The sequence below is a fragment of the Suillus subaureus genome, assembly GCF_016647635.1.
Source record: "Suillus subaureus strain MN1 chromosome Unknown BJ212scaffold_117, whole genome shotgun sequence".
Classification (NCBI taxonomy): Eukaryota; Fungi; Basidiomycota; class Agaricomycetes; order Boletales; family Suillaceae; genus Suillus; species Suillus subaureus.
The window spans coordinates 15292-36973 of record NW_024538673.1 but is presented as its reverse complement, the minus strand read 5'-3'; the positions used below and the strand labels follow the sequence as shown (position 1 = coordinate 36973).

The 21682-nt window shown below is 42.4% G+C and overlaps 5 protein-coding genes across 5 annotated transcripts; 3 read left to right on the top strand and 2 right to left on the bottom strand.

The window, feature by feature from the left end:
* Window positions 1-1246: 1246 nt before the first annotated feature.
* On the bottom strand, window positions 1247-2970 carry BJ212DRAFT_1450175 (uncharacterized protein; the record flags this gene model as incomplete). Its single annotated transcript, XM_041338801.1, has 4 exons — window positions 1247-1417; window positions 1471-1595; window positions 1988-2495; window positions 2923-2970. 4 exons carry the CDS (start codon window positions 2968-2970, stop codon window positions 1247-1249), a joined length of 852 nt encoding a protein of 283 aa, XP_041185875.1.
* A 2320-nt stretch (window positions 2971-5290) lies between these two features.
* Window positions 5291-5449, bottom strand: BJ212DRAFT_1205559 (uncharacterized protein; the record flags this gene model as incomplete). Its single annotated transcript, XM_041329153.1, has 1 exon — window positions 5291-5449. A coding segment is annotated over one exon (159 nt), but the record flags the coding sequence as incomplete, so codon positions are not given.
* A 10352-nt stretch (window positions 5450-15801) lies between these two features.
* On the top strand, window positions 15802-16791 carry BJ212DRAFT_1305314 (uncharacterized protein; the record flags this gene model as incomplete). The annotated part of the gene is made up of 3 exons (XM_041333747.1): window positions 15802-16163; window positions 16308-16593; window positions 16642-16791. 3 exons carry the CDS (start codon window positions 15802-15804, stop codon window positions 16789-16791), a joined length of 798 nt encoding a protein of 265 aa, XP_041185873.1.
* Window positions 16792-17558: 767 nt separating this feature from the next.
* BJ212DRAFT_1305313 (uncharacterized protein) lies at window positions 17559-18987 on the top strand (the record flags this gene model as incomplete). Its single annotated transcript, XM_041333746.1, has 2 exons — window positions 17559-18005; window positions 18247-18987. 2 exons carry the CDS (start codon window positions 17559-17561, stop codon window positions 18985-18987), a joined length of 1188 nt encoding a protein of 395 aa, XP_041185872.1.
* Window positions 18988-19367: 380 nt separating this feature from the next.
* On the top strand, window positions 19368-20826 carry BJ212DRAFT_1305312 (uncharacterized protein; the record flags this gene model as incomplete). Its single annotated transcript, XM_041333745.1, is given in 9 exon segments — window positions 19368-19457; window positions 19511-19624; window positions 19650-19760; window positions 20087-20193; window positions 20213-20247; window positions 20339-20369; window positions 20404-20439; window positions 20473-20677; window positions 20728-20826. The coding sequence occupies 9 exon segments, from the start codon at window positions 19368-19370 to the stop codon at window positions 20824-20826; spliced, it is 828 nt and encodes a 275-aa protein (XP_041185871.1).
* Between the last annotated feature and the right edge of the window lie 856 nt (window positions 20827-21682).

Below are 21682 nucleotides of genomic sequence, written 5' to 3'. Positions count from 1 at the left end.
GATAGACACGGTTAGATTGTGCAACATAGTAGACAACGGACTCCAGCGGACAATTGTTCACCCACCTCATGGTCAATGATGCCAGATTGGAAATTGGATTTGGGGCATTTCCTGAGTGGGTACTTCTCACCTGCGACTCCCACCTAAGCTCCATACATTTAGAGGTACCTGTGAACCGGGTGTGCGCCTGTAGTTAGAAGGGGATTGAGTAATGCATGTAAGGCTTGGATAAATAATTGTTGGATAATGGTAAAACCTCCACTTGTGGGAATTGACGAAGTTTCGGAGGTGATGCATGATGAGTCACGCTGGGGCTCGGGAATGTCCGTGTGGTGCGCACGCCTTTCCAAAAGAAGAGATGTTTCAGACGATTGAGAGATAGAATGTATGGTGAAAGAAAATATGGAACCTAGCCAGAACCATATGGCCAAGGAAACACAGCCCATGGCCAGAACCCACGATAGGACTAGTCCTATGGTGTGCATCACTTAGGTGCCACCAATTGTGTGCTAATGTCCTGCTGTCTTGAAAAAACATCAGAATTTTAATTCCTCTTACAAAAATGTTCCTTTTGATGAGACAAACAAAACTGTAAGAGCGATTTTCAATCTGATCAAATTTGACAGAGATAAAATTTTCATTGGCAGTCAGATTGGCCACTTGCTATCTACCCTACCTACAGTCAGTCAAAAAGTTGTGCTGCAGTCTCCGGAACCTGTCAGTGGGACTTGTACTTGGTCAAACTGAATTGCTGGACCTTCAGCTGTGCATCTTTTGTCCCGAGCCCTGACTGATAGGCATCCAACCACCTGTGAGTCTGATGCTCCCATAACCAGGTGGTCTGCAATGAAACAGATGCCAATGCTCATGGCATATTGGCCTTCAACCTATTGAATGTGCAGTCACAGTGCTCATGAAGGTACCTTTTGACCTTTCCCCAGAAAAACTCAATAAAGTTCAGCTTGCAATGGAACTTTGGTAAGAATATGCAAAGATAATCAGCATTCTTGATGATCTCCTGAACAAGTGAATGTTGCTCCTGAAAATCAGGCTGCAATTCCAATATGTGTTTGTTGCAGCAATGAGTAGCATCTGCCTTGCACTTTGATTTGCATTTGCCATGCCAGTACTCGTACAAGCCATGTTCAGTCAGAACAGCCTTGACACCCTTTGGTTCACCAGGATGTTCCAGATGGTCAAGTGGGAATGACATTTCCTGCTCAACTCAAATGCCATCTTGGATAAACTACCCATTCCACATGTTGGCCTGTTTCCACCCTGGATGAATATTCATGCAGCTGACAAGAAGAGCATCCTCAGCATATGCAGAATGTCCTTGAGAGTTGTCAATGAGAAATAGTGCTTGATATCTGGGACAGCAAGCATGCTCAAATGTGGGGATGATTTTCTCAGTAAGCTGAGAGTGAACAAATGAGATATTTTCATACAGGCACAGCAATTATGACCAACCTGAGTGCAGAAATTCTCACCACACCAGTAGCCTTCATGGTTCTTGCCATATTCCATTGTTTCTCCTGCTTCAACCAAGTGACCAACCATGGAGGAGATAACATCACTTTGGTGAAGCCCTTGACCTGCTCACTTTTTCCACAGATGGAATTCATCATCAAAAACCCAATACTGGCCAACTGCATCATTGCCTTGTGCTGTCATTTTATCGTGTGTGCAGAGAACCAAATGACATTCAACATAATTTGAAGGATTGGCTGGCACTTCAGTATCAACATCACCAACAGTAAATTGAACCAATCTGTATTCACAGGCCTTCATAAATGGCAAGAACTGTTGCTGGCAATAGTGAATAACATCTGGACAGTTGTGCCCATCAAAATAAAGACCCTTCTGGTGTTTGAGGAATCAAAAACCTTTGCACCAAAGCCATTGACAAGCTGTGCTCAGTGAAATGCCTCGGCCAACCTTCAGATGGATATGGGGAATATTTCAAGCTCCATATACTTTTTCAGACCATGGGGCATCTCCTCCTCAACAAGTTTTTGTGCATATTTTGTGGCCTCAGCAGGGATAAGCCTATCTTGTGAGAGTTGAATGAGCTTTTCTGGATTTATGACCCATTTTTTTGAGTGGGCATATGTGCGCAGCTCAGTGGCAATGGTGGGATCACCAAGAAGGGAGTACACCTTTGCATGTTGACCTTGTAAAGATTCAGGGAGTCTGTGATCTGCCACCCACAGCCTGGTCCAGCTGCACACTTGGTGGCCACCCCAGTTTGCAGCAAATCCATGACTTTCTGCTGCCCTCTGTGACACATCAATGGAGAGACATTTCTTCTTGATGACCATTGTGAGGTAACTCTGGATTGAGCGTGCATGTTTTGCCTGCAACCCATTTGGACCTCCAACAAACAATGCTTTTTTCACCTTCAAAAGCTTTTCTATTGAAGCCAATGCCTTCTTCATCTCCTCAAGTTGAGTTTCCTTTGCCAGCCTTCTCTGCTCATGGTGGGGCACATCAAGCTTGCACCATTTCAATGGTGGAACAGCTGGCTGATCATTTTGGCATGCAGCAAGACCACTACTATCACCATCACTATCATCACCATCAGATTCTGTCCCATCATTGGACTCATCAGAGAGGTAACACAATCCATGACTCGCAGCAGGTAGTAACTTGAAGTCAGATACTAAGTTCAAATTCTGGGGCTGAAGAGATGGGGAGGGTGCATGACATCTTGGGTGTGCAAACATTTTGCACATCAGTGTAACTTGTGGATCATCTCTGATGAATAGTGAGTGACTCAGATATTATTCAATGTTCAAGCTTCAAAACTCACAAAATTTTCCTCTTTTCACAGTACTCTGCAAGCTCTCTTGCAGCCTTATCATGCCTCCTCTTTGTTCAGCCTGAGTGGCCATTATATGCAAGTGCCCTGTTCCATTCTACCTTCTCCCATTCTACTGCTGTCTTCTTCTCAAACATGGGAACAGCCATTGGGTGATCATGGAGACTTTCAGCCTTGGCTCTGAGAGCAGCCAAGTTTTCTTTCAAATCATCACCCCCAAATTCACAAAGGCTTTCATCATCAGACCATTCACTCTCTGATGTATCTGGTTCATATTCCAAATCACTGCCTGAGTAATCTGCATTGACACCACCCAGGTATCCACAGTCAGACCCTGAGTCCTTGTCCAAATCAATTTCTATTGGGACATGTGTGGAATGTCATCATGTCAATGACAAACACTAACAAACAGACAATAATGTGGAAGAGTGTATGATTGACAAGGTGGTAAGAAGATAAGATATGAGTGAGTATGCATTGAGCTATATATATGAGTAGACATGGATCAGTCCAAACATGGAACAAATAATATGTGGTGTCCAATCAGCACATAAGCTGTCATGTGGTAAGCACCAGGCTTACACCCTTTCCCACTATCCTTCAGACCATTCTGTCTCCCAAACATCCAGGGCTTTGCAATCCTCCAGCTCCCTCCATGGTAGCCATTCATCATCTTCCTTGCCAAATCTGACCCATCAGACCAGATATTGTTTTCATCTGCCAACTTTGCATTTGTCAATGATCTTGTCTATGAAGTTCTCAAGTTGGTCATCCTCCATCATGACAGGACCTGGTTGTGGGTGTTTGTGAGAATGAAACAAGTTTGGGTCATTCGCTTTGTAAGGCTATAACTGACTTGCATGGAATGTAGGGAAGATGTTAGGCAAGCTGGGAAGGTCAAGGGTGTATGTTGAGGTTTTGGTGTGAGCCCAAGATTGTGTAAGGTCTGTTGTATCTTGGCATAAACTTTGCTACATGTTTGTCTCCCTTTTAAATGTATTCCCTCTGGCAATGTTTTGTGGCGAGCAAGACATGATCTCCAACTTGGAGGTTCAGGGCATAAGCACAGTGTTTGTTCATGTTGGTCACTTGCACCACTTTTGCTGCCAACAGATTGTCTTGTGCTTCCATGATGTCTTGTTCCGATCTTGACAGTGTGGTTCTCACTCTTTGATCTTCTGGCTCGTCTACCAATTGAGGGTCTGCCACAACAGGTGGTAACATGCATGGTGAGCACCCAAGATGCAGGTGAAAAGGGGAAAAGCCAGTGCTCATGTTGACTATAATCTCAATATGAAAATGTACATGGGGCAGTGCGCATACCCAACCCTTATGGTTCCTGTCGACATAATAATGTAGGCATTGATTCACTGTCTTGTTCATTTGTTCACTGGTGCCATCCATTTCAGGGTGGTAAGCTGACAACATCTTTAATTTAATGCCAGTCAGTTTGTGTAAGGCATGCCAAAATCACGATCAGACACTATCTCTCTCAGCAGCCCATTCTCACAATACCAATGATCAAAGAACAAGGTGGCAAAGTGTTTGGCTGTAATGTTGTCTTTACAGGGCATGAGGCATATATCGGCATTCAGTTGGTCCATCATTGACACAAGCATGTTATATCTGCCATTGTCTGGGAGTGGACTGATGAAGTCTATGGCAACTGAGTCACCACATGTGTCCAGTATAGGCAATGGATGAAGTGGGCTGGCAGTAGCAGTCATCTTTGATTTGTTCCTCATGCATTGCAGGCAGGCAGACAGGATGGGATGTGCAATTCCACTAGGTCCTTACACATGTTTGGCCAGTAGTAAGACACCCTTAGCAGGGTGTATGACTTGTCCACACCAAAATGACCTGCAACATCATGTGTGGTGTGAAACAATTGTTCTTGAAGGTTGTTGACTTGTGGAATCACTAGGTGCCCAGCCACATAATACAACCTGTGTTCATCCTGAGAAAGTCCCAGTAAGGAACCTAGGAAATCATTCAGCCTCTTACACCATGGGTCCAGTGCATACCCATTTTTGATTCACTTTTTGACATTTTTATCTATTCCCAGCATCAACATGGCCACACACTCCTGGATAGCAGATGTCATATCCATTCGTCATGAGAGAGTGTCTGCTGCAGTGTTCATTTTGCCCTTGATGTAGTGTATTTCAAGATCATACTGAGACATGTATTCTGCCCATCTTGCCTATCATCAAGAGAGATCTCATTGGGTTGTGAAATTCTGCAATGTGCAATGGTCAGTATAGACATTGACATGCATACCCAACAGATCTGATCTCCATTTCTTTAATGCTCGCATGATTGCAAGGAGTTCTTTCTCATGGACCAGATAGTTGAGTTCAGCTCCTCGCAGTTGAGTTGAGTTAAACACCACTGGTCACACTGTTTTGTGTGTCAGTCCCCATGACAACACTGCACCTGTTGCATAATCAGAAGCATCACAAGTTATGAATTTTCTCCTGGGTTATTGTGGTCTATAGTCGTGAGGCACTGAGGGCTAACAACCAGACTCTTGATAGCTGTGAACACTTCTGCATGTTCGCTTGTCCATTCAGGGAAGCTCAATTCTGCAGCCTTGGTTGTCAGCATTGTTAGGATGCGTGTGTACTTACAGTGGCTCAAAAAACTGTCTGCATGTTTTGACATTTTTCACTATCTATGATATTGTGTGAGAACGAACAACTGCCTCAAGGACATGCTTATACCACATTGTAGTATGGCTTCAGGGCTTTCATTTGAGCCCTACACTGTGGGACTCAGTGGAGATATGGTGGAGACATAAGGCTTATAAAATGATGACTCATGTGGACAGTTTTTTGAGTGTATATTAAAACTATATAAATCATTATTTATGACACCACAAAAATCATGCCACTATTATATAAATTATGAAGTGGTGTCATTATGTTATTTTATGACTATATCTGACTATATAAACCAGAATATCTCATGTATCATAGTCATAATCACCATGAAAGCCATTTCCTCTGCTCAAAGAGATAATATCCTCTCTCTGTCTTATGCTGGCCTCTCTGCTCACCAAATTTCCTCTAGAACTGGAGTATGCAAGTCCACTGTGGCCAAGTTCATCAAAGAAAGCCACCCAGACAAGGAAAACTCTTGTGGAGGATGTCCATCCAAGCTTACCTCTACTGACAAAAGGGCTATTATCCAACATATCACTACAGGAAAGGCTGATAATGCTGTCCAAGCCACCCATTATATCAATTCCACCATCACTACCCCTGTCTCTTCACAAACTGTGAGGAATGTTCTCAAGGCAGCTTATCTCAAGGCAGTAACAAAGAAGAAAAAGCCTCTTCTCTCCATCAAACATAGGCAGAGAAGACTAGCCTTTGCCTTAGCTCATCAACACTGGACTGTAGAGGACTGGAAGCATGTTATATGGTCAGATGAGACCAAAATCAATAGGATTGGGTCAGATGGGAAGGTATATGTATGGAAAAAGAAGGGAGATGGCCTAACAGACAGAGAGGTTAATGGGACTGTCAAGTTTGGAGGAGGTTCTTTAATGGTATGGGGCTGTATGGGATGGAATGGTGTGGGAATGCTTTCTGAGGTTGAGGGGAAGATGAATGCTGAGCAGTATGTGGACACTTTAAATGACCACTTGCTGCCTAGCTTGGCAGAATCAGGGATTGATGAAGAAGATATCATTTTCCAACAGGATAATGATCCCAAGCACACATCCAGAAGAGCTAAGGAATGGTTTGAAGAACATAACATCAATGTTTTTGACTGGCCAGCACAGTCTCCTGATGTCAATGTCATTGGACATCTCTGGGAAACACTCAAGAAAAAGCTTCAAGCCTATGAAAACTCCCCTAAAGGAGTATGGGAGCTTTGGGAGAGAGTAGCAGTGGAATGGGGGAAGATCACAGCTGAGGATTGCCAGAAATTAATTGAGAGTATGCCTAGAAGGATAGAGGCAGTAATTAAAGCCAAGGGAGGTCATACAAAATACTAGAATACCTGGTTATTATTATAAAATACTTGAGTCAAAAAACTGTCCACATGAGTCACCATTTTGTGAGCCTTGTATCTCCACCATATCTCCACCGATTCCCACAGTGTAGGGCTCAAATGAAAGCCCTGAAGCCATACCACAATGTGCTATAAGCATGTCCTTGAGCCATTTGTTCGTTCTCACACAATATCATAGATAGTGAAAAATGTCAAAACATGCAGACAGTTTTTTGAGCCACTGTAATACATATTTCACTGCCCCATCAGCCCACCCATCTATCTAATATACCCCCACCTCGGCCCACCCATATATATAATAAGTATTTCACCACCCCATCAGCCCACCCATCTACAAAATAATACTAATATATTGGCCCACCTGTCTATATAATAATATCTGCTATACATCTCTCTTCAACCCAGCTGTCTATCATATATGTCTATCCTACTCTACATATTGCCCAGATGGGCCCACCCATCTCCATCGGTAATAATATTTCTCCTGGCCCATCCACCATCGTCAAGGATATTTATAACATGGGCATAGATGGGCCCACCCGTCCCCATCAGAAATAATATCCCTCCCGGCCCATCTGTCATAGTCAGGCATATTTTTACCTTCAGCCCATGGTCCACTGGCCCATATTATATGGGATATTATGCATGTCCGTTCACTTGTATAATACGGAGATAGGTCACTGCAATATGTGATCATACAGCCCATCTCCTCTGCTCCAAAGGATAATATCCTTATTCTCTGCTCCTCTAGTTTGTCTATGAGGCAAATTGCTTCCAAAACTGGTCCTAGCAAGTCTACTATTGCTATAGTTATGCTGGCAATGATAGAACATTGATCTCATGAGCTTTGAGCCATTTTGTAGCTAGCTTTGAGGTATGCTTGGAGTCATTATCCAGTTGGAAGATAATGTCTTCTTCATCAATTCCTGACTTCTGCATGCTTCTGAGTAGACACCCTCTAGAATGGAGATTCACTGCTCTACATTCATGCCTCCTTCCACCCCACAAAGAATCCCCACACCATTCCATCTCCTACAACTCCTACCATCATACTTCATCTTCCAAACTTTAGTATATTCTTGACTTCTCTGAGTGGGAATGGGAGTGGGGATAATGGAATTGATGAACTTGATGGCATGGACAACATTTGAAGCCTTGCCAGATAGACTTTAATGAACAATAGCTCTTTTGTGCTGTAGAGTAAGCTTGAAAGACCATCCCATTTTATAATTTTCCTTCTCTAGCATGTTCTGGTTTATTACTATAGCAATAGTAGACTTGCTAGGACCAGTTTTGGAAGCAATTTGCCTCATAGACAAACTAGAGGAGCAGAGAATAAGGATATTATCCTTTGGAGCAGAGGAGATGGGCTGTATGATGATTATGTTAAAGTTCATGATGTTATGTAGGTTTGTATATATAAATAATATTAAAATAAGACCAAATATTGATTAGTGCACCACTTCTACTAAGAATAATATCTGTGAATGGTTGGATTTTGTGATTTGGATATAAAGTCAAAAAAAGTGTCCAAATAAGTCATGTGATTATAATTACCATATCTTGCCCATATATGGTCTAGTTCCCACGATATATATCTCAGATTATAGCTATGATGTCAAGCCTTTAGACTTGTCACTATGCCTTTATATTGTACTCAGGTGCTGGCTTGCTATTGTCCAATTACTTGAAAATGCATAAACATTCAGACACTTTTTTGAGCCACTGTATTTATTCAGAGTCAGCTTAGACTACAATTTTTGAAGAATGGTGACAAAACATACCTTGTTGTGAGCTACCATTGCCCTCAAATTTCTTTAGCCTCCCAAACCCTCCATTGACACCATGCCTGCCAGTGCAGCTCCAAAATGCATGGCAACTCAACCTAAGAATGCAACTCAGCATCCAGGACATATTCTGACTGGGGGCAAAAACTGCATAAAAAGATGTACCAAAGCTCAAAAGGCCGCCAATGAGCAATGTGAAGAAGAGGAGAAGAAGGCAAGTAAAGCAGCTGTACTGGAAACTAATAAGCGCATTGTGGCATTTCATAAAAAGATGAAGACAGACCAAGCTGCTGCATGTTGTGGGAAACACAACAAGAAGAGAACTGGAAAAAAGCCTTCTAAAGTTGGGTCAAATGTGCTATGCCTAGCTGCTATTCAACCCTAAAGGGTTTCTGGACTAGACTCTGTTATGCTCGGCATTCATAAGAACAACTAGACAAAAACAAATGATCTAAAGCATGAACCTATTCATGAGTCATGCAAGTTAAGCAGTATATTGCAGGCCCTGGTCTGCATAGGTCAAGTTGAAGAAATACAAGCATAAGAGATAGAGTATATATAAATGTATTAAAGCGGAGCTTTAATAAATGAGTCGGGGTTTGAAAGTAAATAATGAATTAGAAAAAGAGTAAAGAGAATTGTACGATAGAATGTGATGGAATGTCTGAGAATGATTAGTAAATGGTGAATAAGTGAAGAGAAAAAGAGGAACCATAACATTACCCCCATTGTAAGGGTAATAGGCACTGACTACTATCAAAGAAGATGATGTGATGATTTATAAGTAGAGAGAAGATCAGAAGCATTACCTAGTTTGGCTTCCTTCATCCATTCATTCTTGGAACTCAGGAATCCCTTCCATTTAACATAGTATTGGCGTTGAGAAGAAGAGCCTCGGTGTCCGACAATGGCTTCTACTTTGTGTTCTTCTTCACCATCAATAAGATCAGGTGGTGGTGGAATATAGCTAGGGCCATGGGTATCATTTTCTTTATAAGGGGAAAGAAGTGTGGCGTGAAATATGGGATGAATGCACCATTGCACAAGTAGGGCGAGTCAATAAGTTATAGGGGATAATATGTCAGTGATAATGAATGGTCCTTCGCGTTTAGGAGCAAGTTTCCAATTAGGGTATCCAAGATGTAAGTTCTTGGCTTTGAGCCAGACTTTATCGCCTTTAGAGAATAGTACGAATTTAGACGTTATTTGCTGATGCATGGTATTGCATGCAAGTTCATGAGTGGCTAGTGCTTCATTGTGTGCTTTATTAAGGATAGTGAGGCATTGTTCTATATTAGGGATGTCAGATTTCAGGTGAGAATCAGGAAGGTGACATGGGTGATAACCCATCATGAGGTAGAATGGAGATGTGCTGCAGGCGGAATGATGACGTGAGTTATGGACAAATTCAGCAAGCAGTAGCATGGGTGCCCAACCCATTTGGTCATTAGTGCAGAAGATCTGAAGGTAAACTTCGAGTTCTTGATTAACTCATTCAGTTTCTCTGTCACTCTGGGGGTGGAAAGCGGTGGAAAGGGAGTTCTTGTATCTGAGGAGTTTTCCAAGTTCAATCTGGAATCTGGAAGTGAACTGAGGTCTGCAGTCAGAGATAATTTTATCATATAGTCCGTATCTAGAGAAAACTTTAGAGAAGAAAATGTTCACAACACCTTCAGCATCTATGGTTTTAAGACAAGGGGTAAAGACTACCCCCTTTGAAAGTCCGTGGTTGACCATGACCATGATAGAGTTGAAGCCATCAGAGAGGGGTAAGTCCGTGATGAGATCTACCAAGCAATGAGCAAAGGGTTGGTTAGAAATTGGAGTGGGAATAGGAGATAGTGGAGGAGTAGACAGGTGCATGTTTACTTTATTCTGTTGGCAGATGCAACAGCTGTCTACAAAGTTCTTGACAAAAGTGGCTAGTCCTGGCCACCAATAGTCGCGAGATAGGAGTTCCTGGGTTTTGAAACAACCAGGGTGTCCAGTGGTAGGGGAATCATGATGGAGGGAGATGAGTTCTCATCAGAGATCTCTGGGAGGTACATAAGTGAGTCCTTTGTAAGTAAGAATTCCATCGCTCAATTTCCAATCAGAAAGAGCTGAGCAGAGAGGTGGGGGGATTGAAGAGTCTGTAAGTGCTTGAAGCGCTGTGTGAACTACTGGGTCAATAGTGGAGGAAATATGTAGTCTGTTGGTGAACACCGTATCCACAACATTTAGAAATAGAGAGTCTGGGAGGAGTTGTATACTAATATTGTCCTTTTTGATGTTATCATCTGGAAGGTGATCCATTCTACAGGAAAGTAAATCTGGAATAGTAAGTTCTTTTCCTGGTACATGTTGGATTTGGAGTTCAAATTGAGAAAGGAAGGTTTGCCATCTGGCTTGATGGCGGTTAAGGTCTTGTATGTCTCTGAAATAGGTAAGGTTCTTGTGGTCAGTTTGTACGAGAACAGGGAAAGGGGATCTGAGAAGGTAGTGTCTCCAAGCTTTCAAAGCTCGGACAATTGCAAGTAATTTGCAGTCATATATCTGGTAGTTTCATTCAGTGGGGTTAAAGGATTGAGATAAAAAGGAACAAGGGAGCCAGTCTCTGTTGTTGTTCTTCTGAAGGAGTACTGCGCTGGTAGGATATAGGGAGGCATCAGTGGCAATGGCAAAAGGAGTGTCTTTGTCAGGTATTTGGAGAATAGGGGATGAGGTAAAGATATGTTTCAGCTTATTAAAAGCTTCCTCATGTTCAGGGGTCCAAGAGAATTCTTCGTCTTTCTTGGTTAGGTCGATTAAGGGTCTGGCGATGGAAGAATAGTCAGCAATAAACCATCGGTAAAAATTAGTGAATCCAAGGAATGATCAGACTTCCTTCACTTTCATGGGAGTCGTCCATTCAGATATACCCTTTAGTTTAGCAGGGTCCATTGTGATAGAACCAGGTTTGATGATCATACTGAGGTATTCAATGTTGGTTACATTGAAAGTGCATTTTTCAGGTTTGAGATGGAGGAGGTTGTTGTGGAGTCGTTGAAGTACTTTGTGAGTACAGATATGGTGAGTTTTGTTGTCTCTAGAAAAGATGAGTATATTGTCCATATATGATGATCCATCCTTCCTGAATCATGTCTCCAAACAGGTTGTTCATCATAGACTGGAAGGTAGTGGGCAAGTTACACATTCTGAAGAACATGACTGTGGGTTCAAAAAGTCCTCTGGAAGTAGTGAAGGCTGCCTTCCATTGATCAGTTTTCCTCATACATACATTATTATAGCCCCATCTGATGTCCATCTTGGTAAATATCTTAGCGTCCTTTAGCTTATCTATAAGATCTGAGATTAGTGGTAAAGGGTAGTTATTTTTCACTGTGTGTTCGTTCAGGTAGTGATAATCTTGGCAGGGTTGAAGGGAACTGTCTTTCTTTCTGACGAAAAAGAAGGGTGAAGATTGGGGGGATTTGGAAGGAACGATTATTCCTTTAGCTAGATGTTTGTCAATAAAGTCATTCATAGCCTTATCTTCCTTGGCGTTAAGTGGATAGATCTTGCATTTCCACAGTTCGAATGATTCTTTGAGGTTGATCTTGTGGTCGTATTTGCATTCTGGGGGAAGGGTACCATTAGCTACATCACCAAATACATCCTTGTATTGTCAGAACTCTTCAGGTATGAGTTCTTCAAAGGTTTTCTTTGGTTTGGTGGTGTCCTGGGCGAGTGTCTGTGAGATGTTGTCAGTTTTCTGGATATAGGTGTAAAAATCATCATCATCGTTGATTGGATCTAGAAGGTGTGGGAGAGTTTCATTAGCAGGGTCTCATACTTCTTCTAATTCTTCTAGAGCGTCGTAAAAGACGTCTTCTTCTTCAATTTCTTCAATGGTTGCTTTTTTCAGGGTATGCTCCCTTAAGTGGACTTCTTGGTTAGTCCAGTCAATATCTGGGTTTTCCTTCTTTAGCCAAGTCATTCCCAAGATAGCATCTTCTCCTCCTAGAGAGGTTACAAAGAAACACTTCTGCATAGGGATATCTTTGATTAAAAATGAAAGTTCACAATACCGTGTGATTCTTCCAGCTTTGTTTAACATGCTGTCTATGTTACGCACAGGTATCAGGGTTTCTAGCTTGTGCATGCGAATGTTCTCTTTGAGTATGAACTTCTCATCAATAAACTCACCTTCTGTGCTGCAATCAATTAGAGCAGCAGCTACGGTGGTTTTGGGGGACTTGTTCAATCTGATGGTTAAAGGCAAACGAATAGAATTAGTATCACCAACAGAATGTACAACTAGTCTGATTCTGGGAGTGTCTAACACTGTGGTAGGCTCCCCTAAGCAAAATCCTCCTCATTGCTGCTTTCATCTTTCTTAACCAGTTTCTTACTGGCTTTCTTCATTTGGTGCGCTTTAAATGCCTTCCATTCTTGGAATTCTTTGTAATCATCATCAGATGACTCCTTGATTACCTTTCTGGTATTGGTCATAACCGTGGGATGGTTAGGGCAATCTGCAGCTAAGCCTTTCTTGCCACATTTGAAGCAAAGGCTGCCCTTGTGCCTACACTCCCATTCTTGAGGAGTAAGATAGGTCTTTCTAGTCTTCTTCTCACCATCTTCCTCATCTACTTCTACTTTATCTATATCCATGGCATAAGGGTCATGTGCCTTGGTATAGGAGGGAAGTGCTGTTAAGGTCCTTCAGACCTCGATGTCTAAGGCTTTCTCTAGCCAGGATTCGATGGTGGTCAGGGTGGTATCAAAGGTGTAGATAGTGGAGACAATCTCACGCTTCAAGCCATTTCTAAAGAACATGATCTTGGTGTTCTCTTCGTTAATGCTGGTGTCAGTGAGGATGGTGCGGAATAAAGACACGTAAGCAGCTATGCTGCTGGTCTGTCTGAGAGAGGAAATGCAATGAATCACAGTTTGTTCAACATTCTTAGGGAAGAAGGTAGATTTAAATTGCTTAGCAAAATCTTCCCAGGTTCTGTAAGTTTTGGCTGCTACTGTGGCCTTTAGCTGGCCTTCGGCCCATTTGGTGGCTTCACCTTTAGTCATAAGGCTTAGTGCAAAGATAACTTTCTTTTTATCATTATCATAAACTTCATCATTCATATCTAGGTATGCCTCAACTTGGAGGGTCCATCCCTGAGCAAGGTGGGTGTTGCTGTTGAAGGGTGAGGGAGTCTTGCCAATTTCTTTGGGCATGGTAGTGGTGGCTGATCATTCATAGGTTTGGGTAAAGAAGTTCCAAACTTTATTCTTTGGGGCTAAACTGGCATAGTATGCTGCCCACTGGTCTAGGGAATATCTGGTGCCTTTGGCATCTGCACAGAAGAACTCTTGTTCTACTTCGTCCCAGGTGAAACTGGGAGGGGTCAGTGCAATGGTTGAAATGGTGTTCTGTTCTGGGCACGAGTTCTAGGGAACTGTGCAGTAGTGAAGTAACTTGACCTTTTGTTACACTCGGCGTTCATAAGAACAACTAGACAAAAACAAATGATCTAAAGTGTGAACCTATTCACGAGTTGTGCAAGTTAAGCAGTATATTGCAGGCCTGTCATATCCACATATCTGGATCTCAGATCCAACCCTTATCTCATCTCAGATCCACATCTTATCTCTGATCCTATCCACATCTTATCTCCCTCCAACATCTCGTCATTCAATCTGTCCACTCATCCGGTCTGGTCCACAACTCATCTGAATCCACAACCAGTGCTCGTCTCCTTTTGGTTATCTGTATATCCGTCCTGCTCCCTGATCCATTACCTATGTTTCATTTCCGTTTCATGATTTGTGATCCATTTCTACTTACCAATAGACTACCCATATGCTTTGTACATAGCCTTGGACTCTGCTGATTGATCATTCTGTTAGATACCTATAGTATATAACCTCCTGTAACTCTCTGTAGCACCTCAGTTCGAATATCATTTTAGTTCTACTCATTCCCATCCTCTGGACTTGAGCATCTCTACTCTTGTCACTGTTACAATCACATCTACCCCTATCTCATTTTCCTTCTCTTCCTGTGTATTATGTCATGACTGCGCATTGTGTGCCATCACTAGACCCGCCTCTTGCTATATCTGTATTACACCACGATCACTGCTGCCGTCGTTAGGTGACTCACCTATCTTTATCTCTGACTTGTCTTGATGACGTATACGTGATGACTCATCCGTCCTTATCTCTGACTCATCTCGATGACATATACGCGATGACTCATCCATCTTTATCTCTGACTCGTCTCAATGACGTATACGTACCTGCCCTAAAGTAGCTACGTCTATATAAGCTCAGTCATGTACTTAGCAGATCTTTACTTTAATCTACTAGGTTCTCACCTGAAACATCCTTCGCTTAGGACCCCCAATCCTAAGTCATCTGATACCGATATTCAAGCTAGAGACACTCTCTCTAACTTGTCTTAAGAAGCCTTACATTTGTGAGGTCTTGATCCAACTTCAGACATTGCTCTTATCGAGTATCTGTCGTTGTGCCTATCCTAGTTTGCCGTAACAGTCACCCTCCAAGACTTAGAATTGATTCCTATAGTCTACCCATATCCGCCTCTGTCTCCAACAGTCTATTACCATTAGTTTCTAGTCTGGACTCATCCGGATTAGCCCTACAATACCTATCCCACATCCAGAAGTCATCCAGATCTGTTATGATACTCGTCCAACCTTCCGGACGCGTTAGTCTTGCCTTCCTGAAACAAGGGGCAATACTCGGGTAAGGGGCACAGTGCACGAGCTGAGGCCAAAGCCCTTTGGATCCAGTTATCCCTTGAGTACAACCTTAACAAGGCCCTGGTCTGCATAGGTCAAGTTAAAGAAATACAAGCATAAGAGATAGAGTATATATAAAGGTATTAAAGCGGAGCTTTAATAAATGAGTCGGAATTTGAAAGTAAATAATGAATTAGGAAAAGAGTAAAGAGAATCATATGATAGAATGTGATGGAATGTCTGAGAATGATTAGTAAATGGTGAATAAGTGAAGAGAAAAAGAGGAACCATAACAGACTCAGTGCTCAGAGAGAGTAGGAAATCATGCTAATAACTCCCAGTCTCAGACTGGTACTAGTAGGTGGTGAAAACTATGATGATTACATAAGCACCAAAAGTGCAAACATAACACTAAGTAATATCTGCCTATACAAGCCCACAGTAAATGAAATCCCTACAGTGTGCTGATGCACCTAAGCCTAATTGTCCTCGTCCTTGTCCTGTGAAAAAGGCTGTGAAAGACCCAGAGACCACTGACTTGACTACAGCTGCCAATAAGGCTGTTGGCGCTATAGGCAATGGTAGCAGGGCTGATAAATCAGCAGCTGGTGCCAATATTGAGCATCCTGGGAGTGAAGAAGATGAGAAGTTGGAGGTGCAGATGCCAGGAGCAAGCAAAAAGAAGGGAAAGAGGATGGTGATACCAGTGAAAACCCCTGTGAGAGATGTGATTGATGTGGCAGGTGCCCTTATTGCCAATAAATCAACACAGGCATGTGATGATGATAAGTCATCTGACTCAGATGTGTAAGGCATTTAATCATTTTAACCATGAAGCTCCATCTGACTGAAACATCACATTTTTTTCAATCTTATGGTCTATAATGATGATGCTAGCTCTCCACTGAGTTCTAAAAAATTCAGTCATAATCGTCATATCCTGAATTAGAGGACACAAATTTGCATTGGAAAGCCATCCTCCAAGTCCAACTTGAAGCACTGTGATAGAGCTTCCGGAGTGCCTTCTACTATCTCTAGTGCCACTCCCTCCTCTAAGCTTACTAGGGGGAGCACTATGAGTAGTGGTGGTGCCTTACTCATGCCTATTGATACTCCCAATGCTTGGGCCAATGATGTGTTGGATCTTTTTACAACTCTGTTTGCAGACAGCAAATTAACTGATTCAGTTAAGCACTCTCAAGCACTCACTTGTATGTCAAAATCAAAGGCTTCTCAGGTGAGTTCAACCATCTAGTTTATTTCTATGTGCTAACCACATTTCCAGGGTGTCAAAATTTCTCAGATGGTCTCAGAGAATTCTCAACTTCAAACAAAGTTAGCTCATCGCAGCGCCAATCTGGCACCCAAGCAGCTTGACCCGATTGAGCCTGATGTCACTGCTGTTACAAACTCAGGTGGAGTGTCATTCCAATAAAGGAATCAAGGATCAAGGACTAAGCCTTATTGAGTCAATGCCTCCCTCAGGAGTGATCGTCTAGACTCCTGCAGGATCTAGAGTTCAAGTATGAAAGAGAACTGAGTAGATTCAAGTTAGAGAAAATACAAGCAATAACTAGGGTTTATATACGTAAAGAAATTGTGCACAGACCAAGCTGGGCAAAGGGTAGCAAGTACTAAGAAAGGCAGGTTCATGGGAAAACAGAATATGAGTCAGAGATAAGAGAGACCATGAGGAAACAGCACAGTGGAAAGGAAGCATTAGAAGTATAGCCATAAGGCATCTGCAGTGATGATGGGAAAAAGAGTGGGGCACTGTAACAACTGTGGATGATAGTGCCTTCAATCTTGTGGACAATGATCTTGAAGTGAATGCAAAGACTGCTCCTCCAGTAACTTCCCTTGTTGACTATGATTTTAATACTGAGAGGGAATCTGATCTTGAGCCCCCTCCTTCTGCACAGGTTCCAAAAGGATACTATGATGCTGACCTCTGGCCTCCACATCTCACTCCATCCTATGGTGCATGTCACTGAGGCACCACCAATTGTGTGCAGAGGCAAAATTGGCTGGAAGTTTGTAACCCTAACCATAACCTCTAGCCTATTATGGTAACCCCTATGGTGTGCTGCAACATCAATGCAGAGGATGGAGAATCTGTTTCAATATTGTTGTTGTAGGCTTCAATCTGAGTACAGAATATAATTTGTGTATGACATGGAGTGACTGGCCCTTTCAAAATCCATGTTTCACTGGTATAATGACCAAAAGAAAAACAATATCAAAGCTACTCAGGCTTGGGCAGCTTGTTGGCCCACTAAACCCAATTCTCCATCTCATTCACAAGCAGAACATAGCCCCATAATTGATGCTGAACATGAAGGCTCAAGTGCACATGATGTGGGGTCACATAGTGTAGCACATGTCCCAATAGAAATTGATTTGGACAAGGACTCAGGGTCTGACTGTGGATACCTGGGTGGTGTCAATGCAGATTACTCAGGCAGTGATTTGGAATATGAACCAGATACATCAGAGAGTGAATGGTCTGATGATGAAAGCCTTTGTGAATTTGGGGGTGATGATTTGAAAGAAAACTTGGCTGCTCTCAGAGCCAAGGCTGAAAGTCTCCATGATCACCCAATGGCTGTTCCCATGTTTGAGAAGAAGACAGCAGTAGAATGGGAGAAGGTAGAATGGAACAGGGCACTTGCATATAATGGCCACTCAGGCTGAACAAAGAGGAGGCATGATAAGGCTGCAAGAGAGCTTGCAGAGTACTGTGAAAAGAGGAAAATTTTGTGAGTTTTGAAGCTTGAACATTGAATAATATCTGAGTCACTCACTATTCATCAGAGATGATCCACAAGTTACACTGATGTGCAAAATGTTTGCACACCCAAGATGTCATGCACCCTCCCCATCTCTTCAGCCCCAGAATTTGAACTTAGTATCTGACTTCAAGTTACTACCTGCTGCGAGTCATGGATTGTGTTACCTCTCTGATGAGTCCAATGATGGGACAGAATCTGATGGTGATGATAGTGATGGTGATAGTAGTGGTCTTGCTGCATGCCAAAATGATCAGCCAGCTGTTCCACCATTGAAATGGTGCAAGCTTGATGTGCCCCACCATGAGCAGAGAAGGCTGGCAAAGGAAACTCAACTTGAGGAGATGAAGAAGGCATTGGCTTCAATAGAAAAGCTTTTGAAGGTGAAAAAAGCATTGTTTGTTGGAGGTCCAAATGGGTTGCAGGCAAAACATGCACGCTCAATCCAGAGTTACCTCACAATGGTCATCAAGAAGAAATGTCTCTCCATTGATGTGTCACAGAGGGCAGCAGAAAGTCATGGATTTGCTGCAAACTGGGGTGGCCACCAAGTGTGCAGCTGGACCAGGCTGTGGGTGGCAGATCACAGACTCCCTGAATCTTTACAAGGTCAACATGCAAAGGTGTACTCCCTTCTTGGTGATCCCACCATTGCCACTGAGCTGCGCACATATGCCCACTCAAAAAAATGGGTCATAAATCCAGAAAAGCTCATTCAACTCTCACAAGATAGGCTTATCCCTGCTGAGGCCACAAAATATGCACAAAAACTTGTTGAGGAGGAGATGCCCCATGGTCTGAAAAAGTATATGGAGCTTGAAATATTCCCCATATCCATCTGAAGGTTGGCCGAGGCATTTCACTGAGCACAGCTTGTCAATGGCTTTGGTGCAAAGGTTTTTGATTCCTCAAACACCAGAAGGGTCTTTATTTTGATGGGCACAACTGTCCAGATGTTATTCACTATTGCCAGCAACAGTTCTTGCCATTTATGAAGGCCTGTGAATACAGATTGGTTCAATTTACTGTTGGTGATGTTGATACTGAAGTGCCAGCCAATCCTTCAAATTATGTTGAATGTCATTTGGTTCTCTGCACACACGATAAAATGACAGCACAAGGCAATGATGCAGTTGGCCAGTATTGGGTTTTTGATGATGAATTCCATCTGTGGAAAAAGTGAGCAGGTCAAGGGCTTCACCAAAGTGATGTTATCTCCTCCATGGTTGGTCACTTGGTTGAAGCAGGAGAAACAATGGAATATGGCAAGAACCATGAAGGCTACTGGTGTGGTGAGAATTTCTGCACTCAGGTTGGTCATAATTGCTGTGCCTGTATGAAAATATCTCATTTGTTCACTCTCAGCTTACTGAGAAAATCATCCCCACATTTGAGCATGCTTGCTGTCCCAGATATCAAGCACTATTTCTCATTGACAACTCTCAAGGACATTCTGCATATGCTGAGGATGCTCTTCTTGTCAGCTGCATGAATATTCATCCAGGGTGGAAACAGGCCAACATGTGGAATGGGTAGTTTATCCAAGATGGCATTTGAGTTGAGCAGGAAATGTCATTCCCACTTGACCATCTGGAACATCCTGGTGAACCAAAGGGTGTCAAGGCTGTTCTGACTGAACATGGCTTGTACGAGTACTGGCATGGCAAATGCAAATCAAAGTGCAAGGCAGATGCTACTCATTGCTGCAACAAACACATATTGGAATTGCAGCCTGATTTTCAGGAGCAACATTCACTTGTTCAGGAGATCATCAAGAATGCTGATTATCTTTGCATATTCTTACCAAAGTTCCATTGCAAGCTGAACTTTATTGAGTTTTTCTGGGGAAAGGTCAAAAGGTACCTTCATGAGCACTGTGACTGCACATTCAATAGGTTGAAGGCCAATATGCCATGAGCATTGGCATCTGTTTCATTGCAGACCACCTGGTTATGGGAGCATCAGACTCACAGGTGGTTGGATGCCTATCAGTCAGGGCTCGGGACAAAAGATGCACAGCTGAAGGTCCAGCAATTCAGTTTGACCAAGTACAAGTCCCACTGACAGGTTCCGGAGACTGCAGCACAACTTTTTGACTGACTGTAGGTAGGGTAGATAGCAAGTGGCCAATCTGACTGCCAATGAAAATTTTATCTCTGTCAAATTTGATCAGATTGAAAATCGCTCTTACAGTTTTGTTTGTCTCATCAAAAGGAACATTTTTGTAAGAGGAATTAAAATTCTGATGTTTTTTCAAGACAGCAGGACATTAGCACACAATTGGTGGCACCTAAGTGATGTGCACCATACACATCCTGCCCTACCAGTGTCAAGCGCAAACTCATAGATGCTGAGGATGACATTACTGATGATGACTTGATTGAGGACACTCTAATTGAGGACAACCTCATGATTGAGGATGGCCTTGTCGACAAAGACTTGCCCTCCTCCAAAATCAAGTTTGTGGCTCACATCAAGCCTGTGGTCAAGACTGAGTACAAACCAGTGTCCTTGCAGTTGACTTCTACAGTAGTGTGTTTTGGGTTCAAATATTTGAATTCTACTGACCACAAAATTTATAGACCAGCATTGGCGTCAAATATAATGCCCCCCCCTGCAGCAAAGCAGCTGAAGTCTTCTCACAGTGTGTCCAGCATCCCAAGTACCATTGTCCTGCATGATTTGGGAATCATGCATGGACATGACTACTAGGTAGCCCCCTAAAAGACAAAGTCTGTTAGCTTAGGCATCAGACTAGTCAACCCATACCTTGGTTTCAAACCTTGGTCAAATAGTTCAGTTTCCCCTGTGTGATTCATGAATTTATTATATTTTGAAGAAGTCATTTGTGAGATGGGAATCACATAATGACCTAGTTGATATTGTGAAGCAATAAGAAGGTTAAGGTATTGCCTTGCCTTTGGCTTATTCACTTTGGCTAGAGAAAACCATAGAGAAAAGTTCAAAGCCTAACAAAAACCTATCTAAAAAGCCTGTGTTTCGTGTCTTGTTATTGTATTATTATTTCTGAGTTGTTTTCTCTAGTATTTCCTTGATTTATTTTTTCTATTGGGATGCTCTGACCCATCAGATACTTCACAAAATTGTACCTACAGGGTATGATGTCATATGGCTCCACAGATACTCCTGCAAGTATTGTGTTGAAAGTTATGATGTCATGATGATGTCATTCATTCTGGAATGTTCTGCTCCACTTCTGATGTCATTGCTCCGCTTTTTTACTTACATAATATTCCCACACAAAATGTTCATAAGGAGGGCCCATTCTCCCCCCAAAAAATAGGATCTCCCATTTGCAATCATTTGAATCTCAGTTTGAGCTACTCACTGTGAAGATTGTTGCTTACAAAGAAAGCCCATTTGAAGTATCAAGTGCAGGGAAAGACATTCCCTTGAGATTACATAAGTTTCTTATGATAGAAACTCACTTTATTTGAGACCAGCTTCTCACCTAATTTTCTAATATTGACCAACATGAGCTTTGGTCAATCTGTTCATTTGTGAGACCAGTTTCTC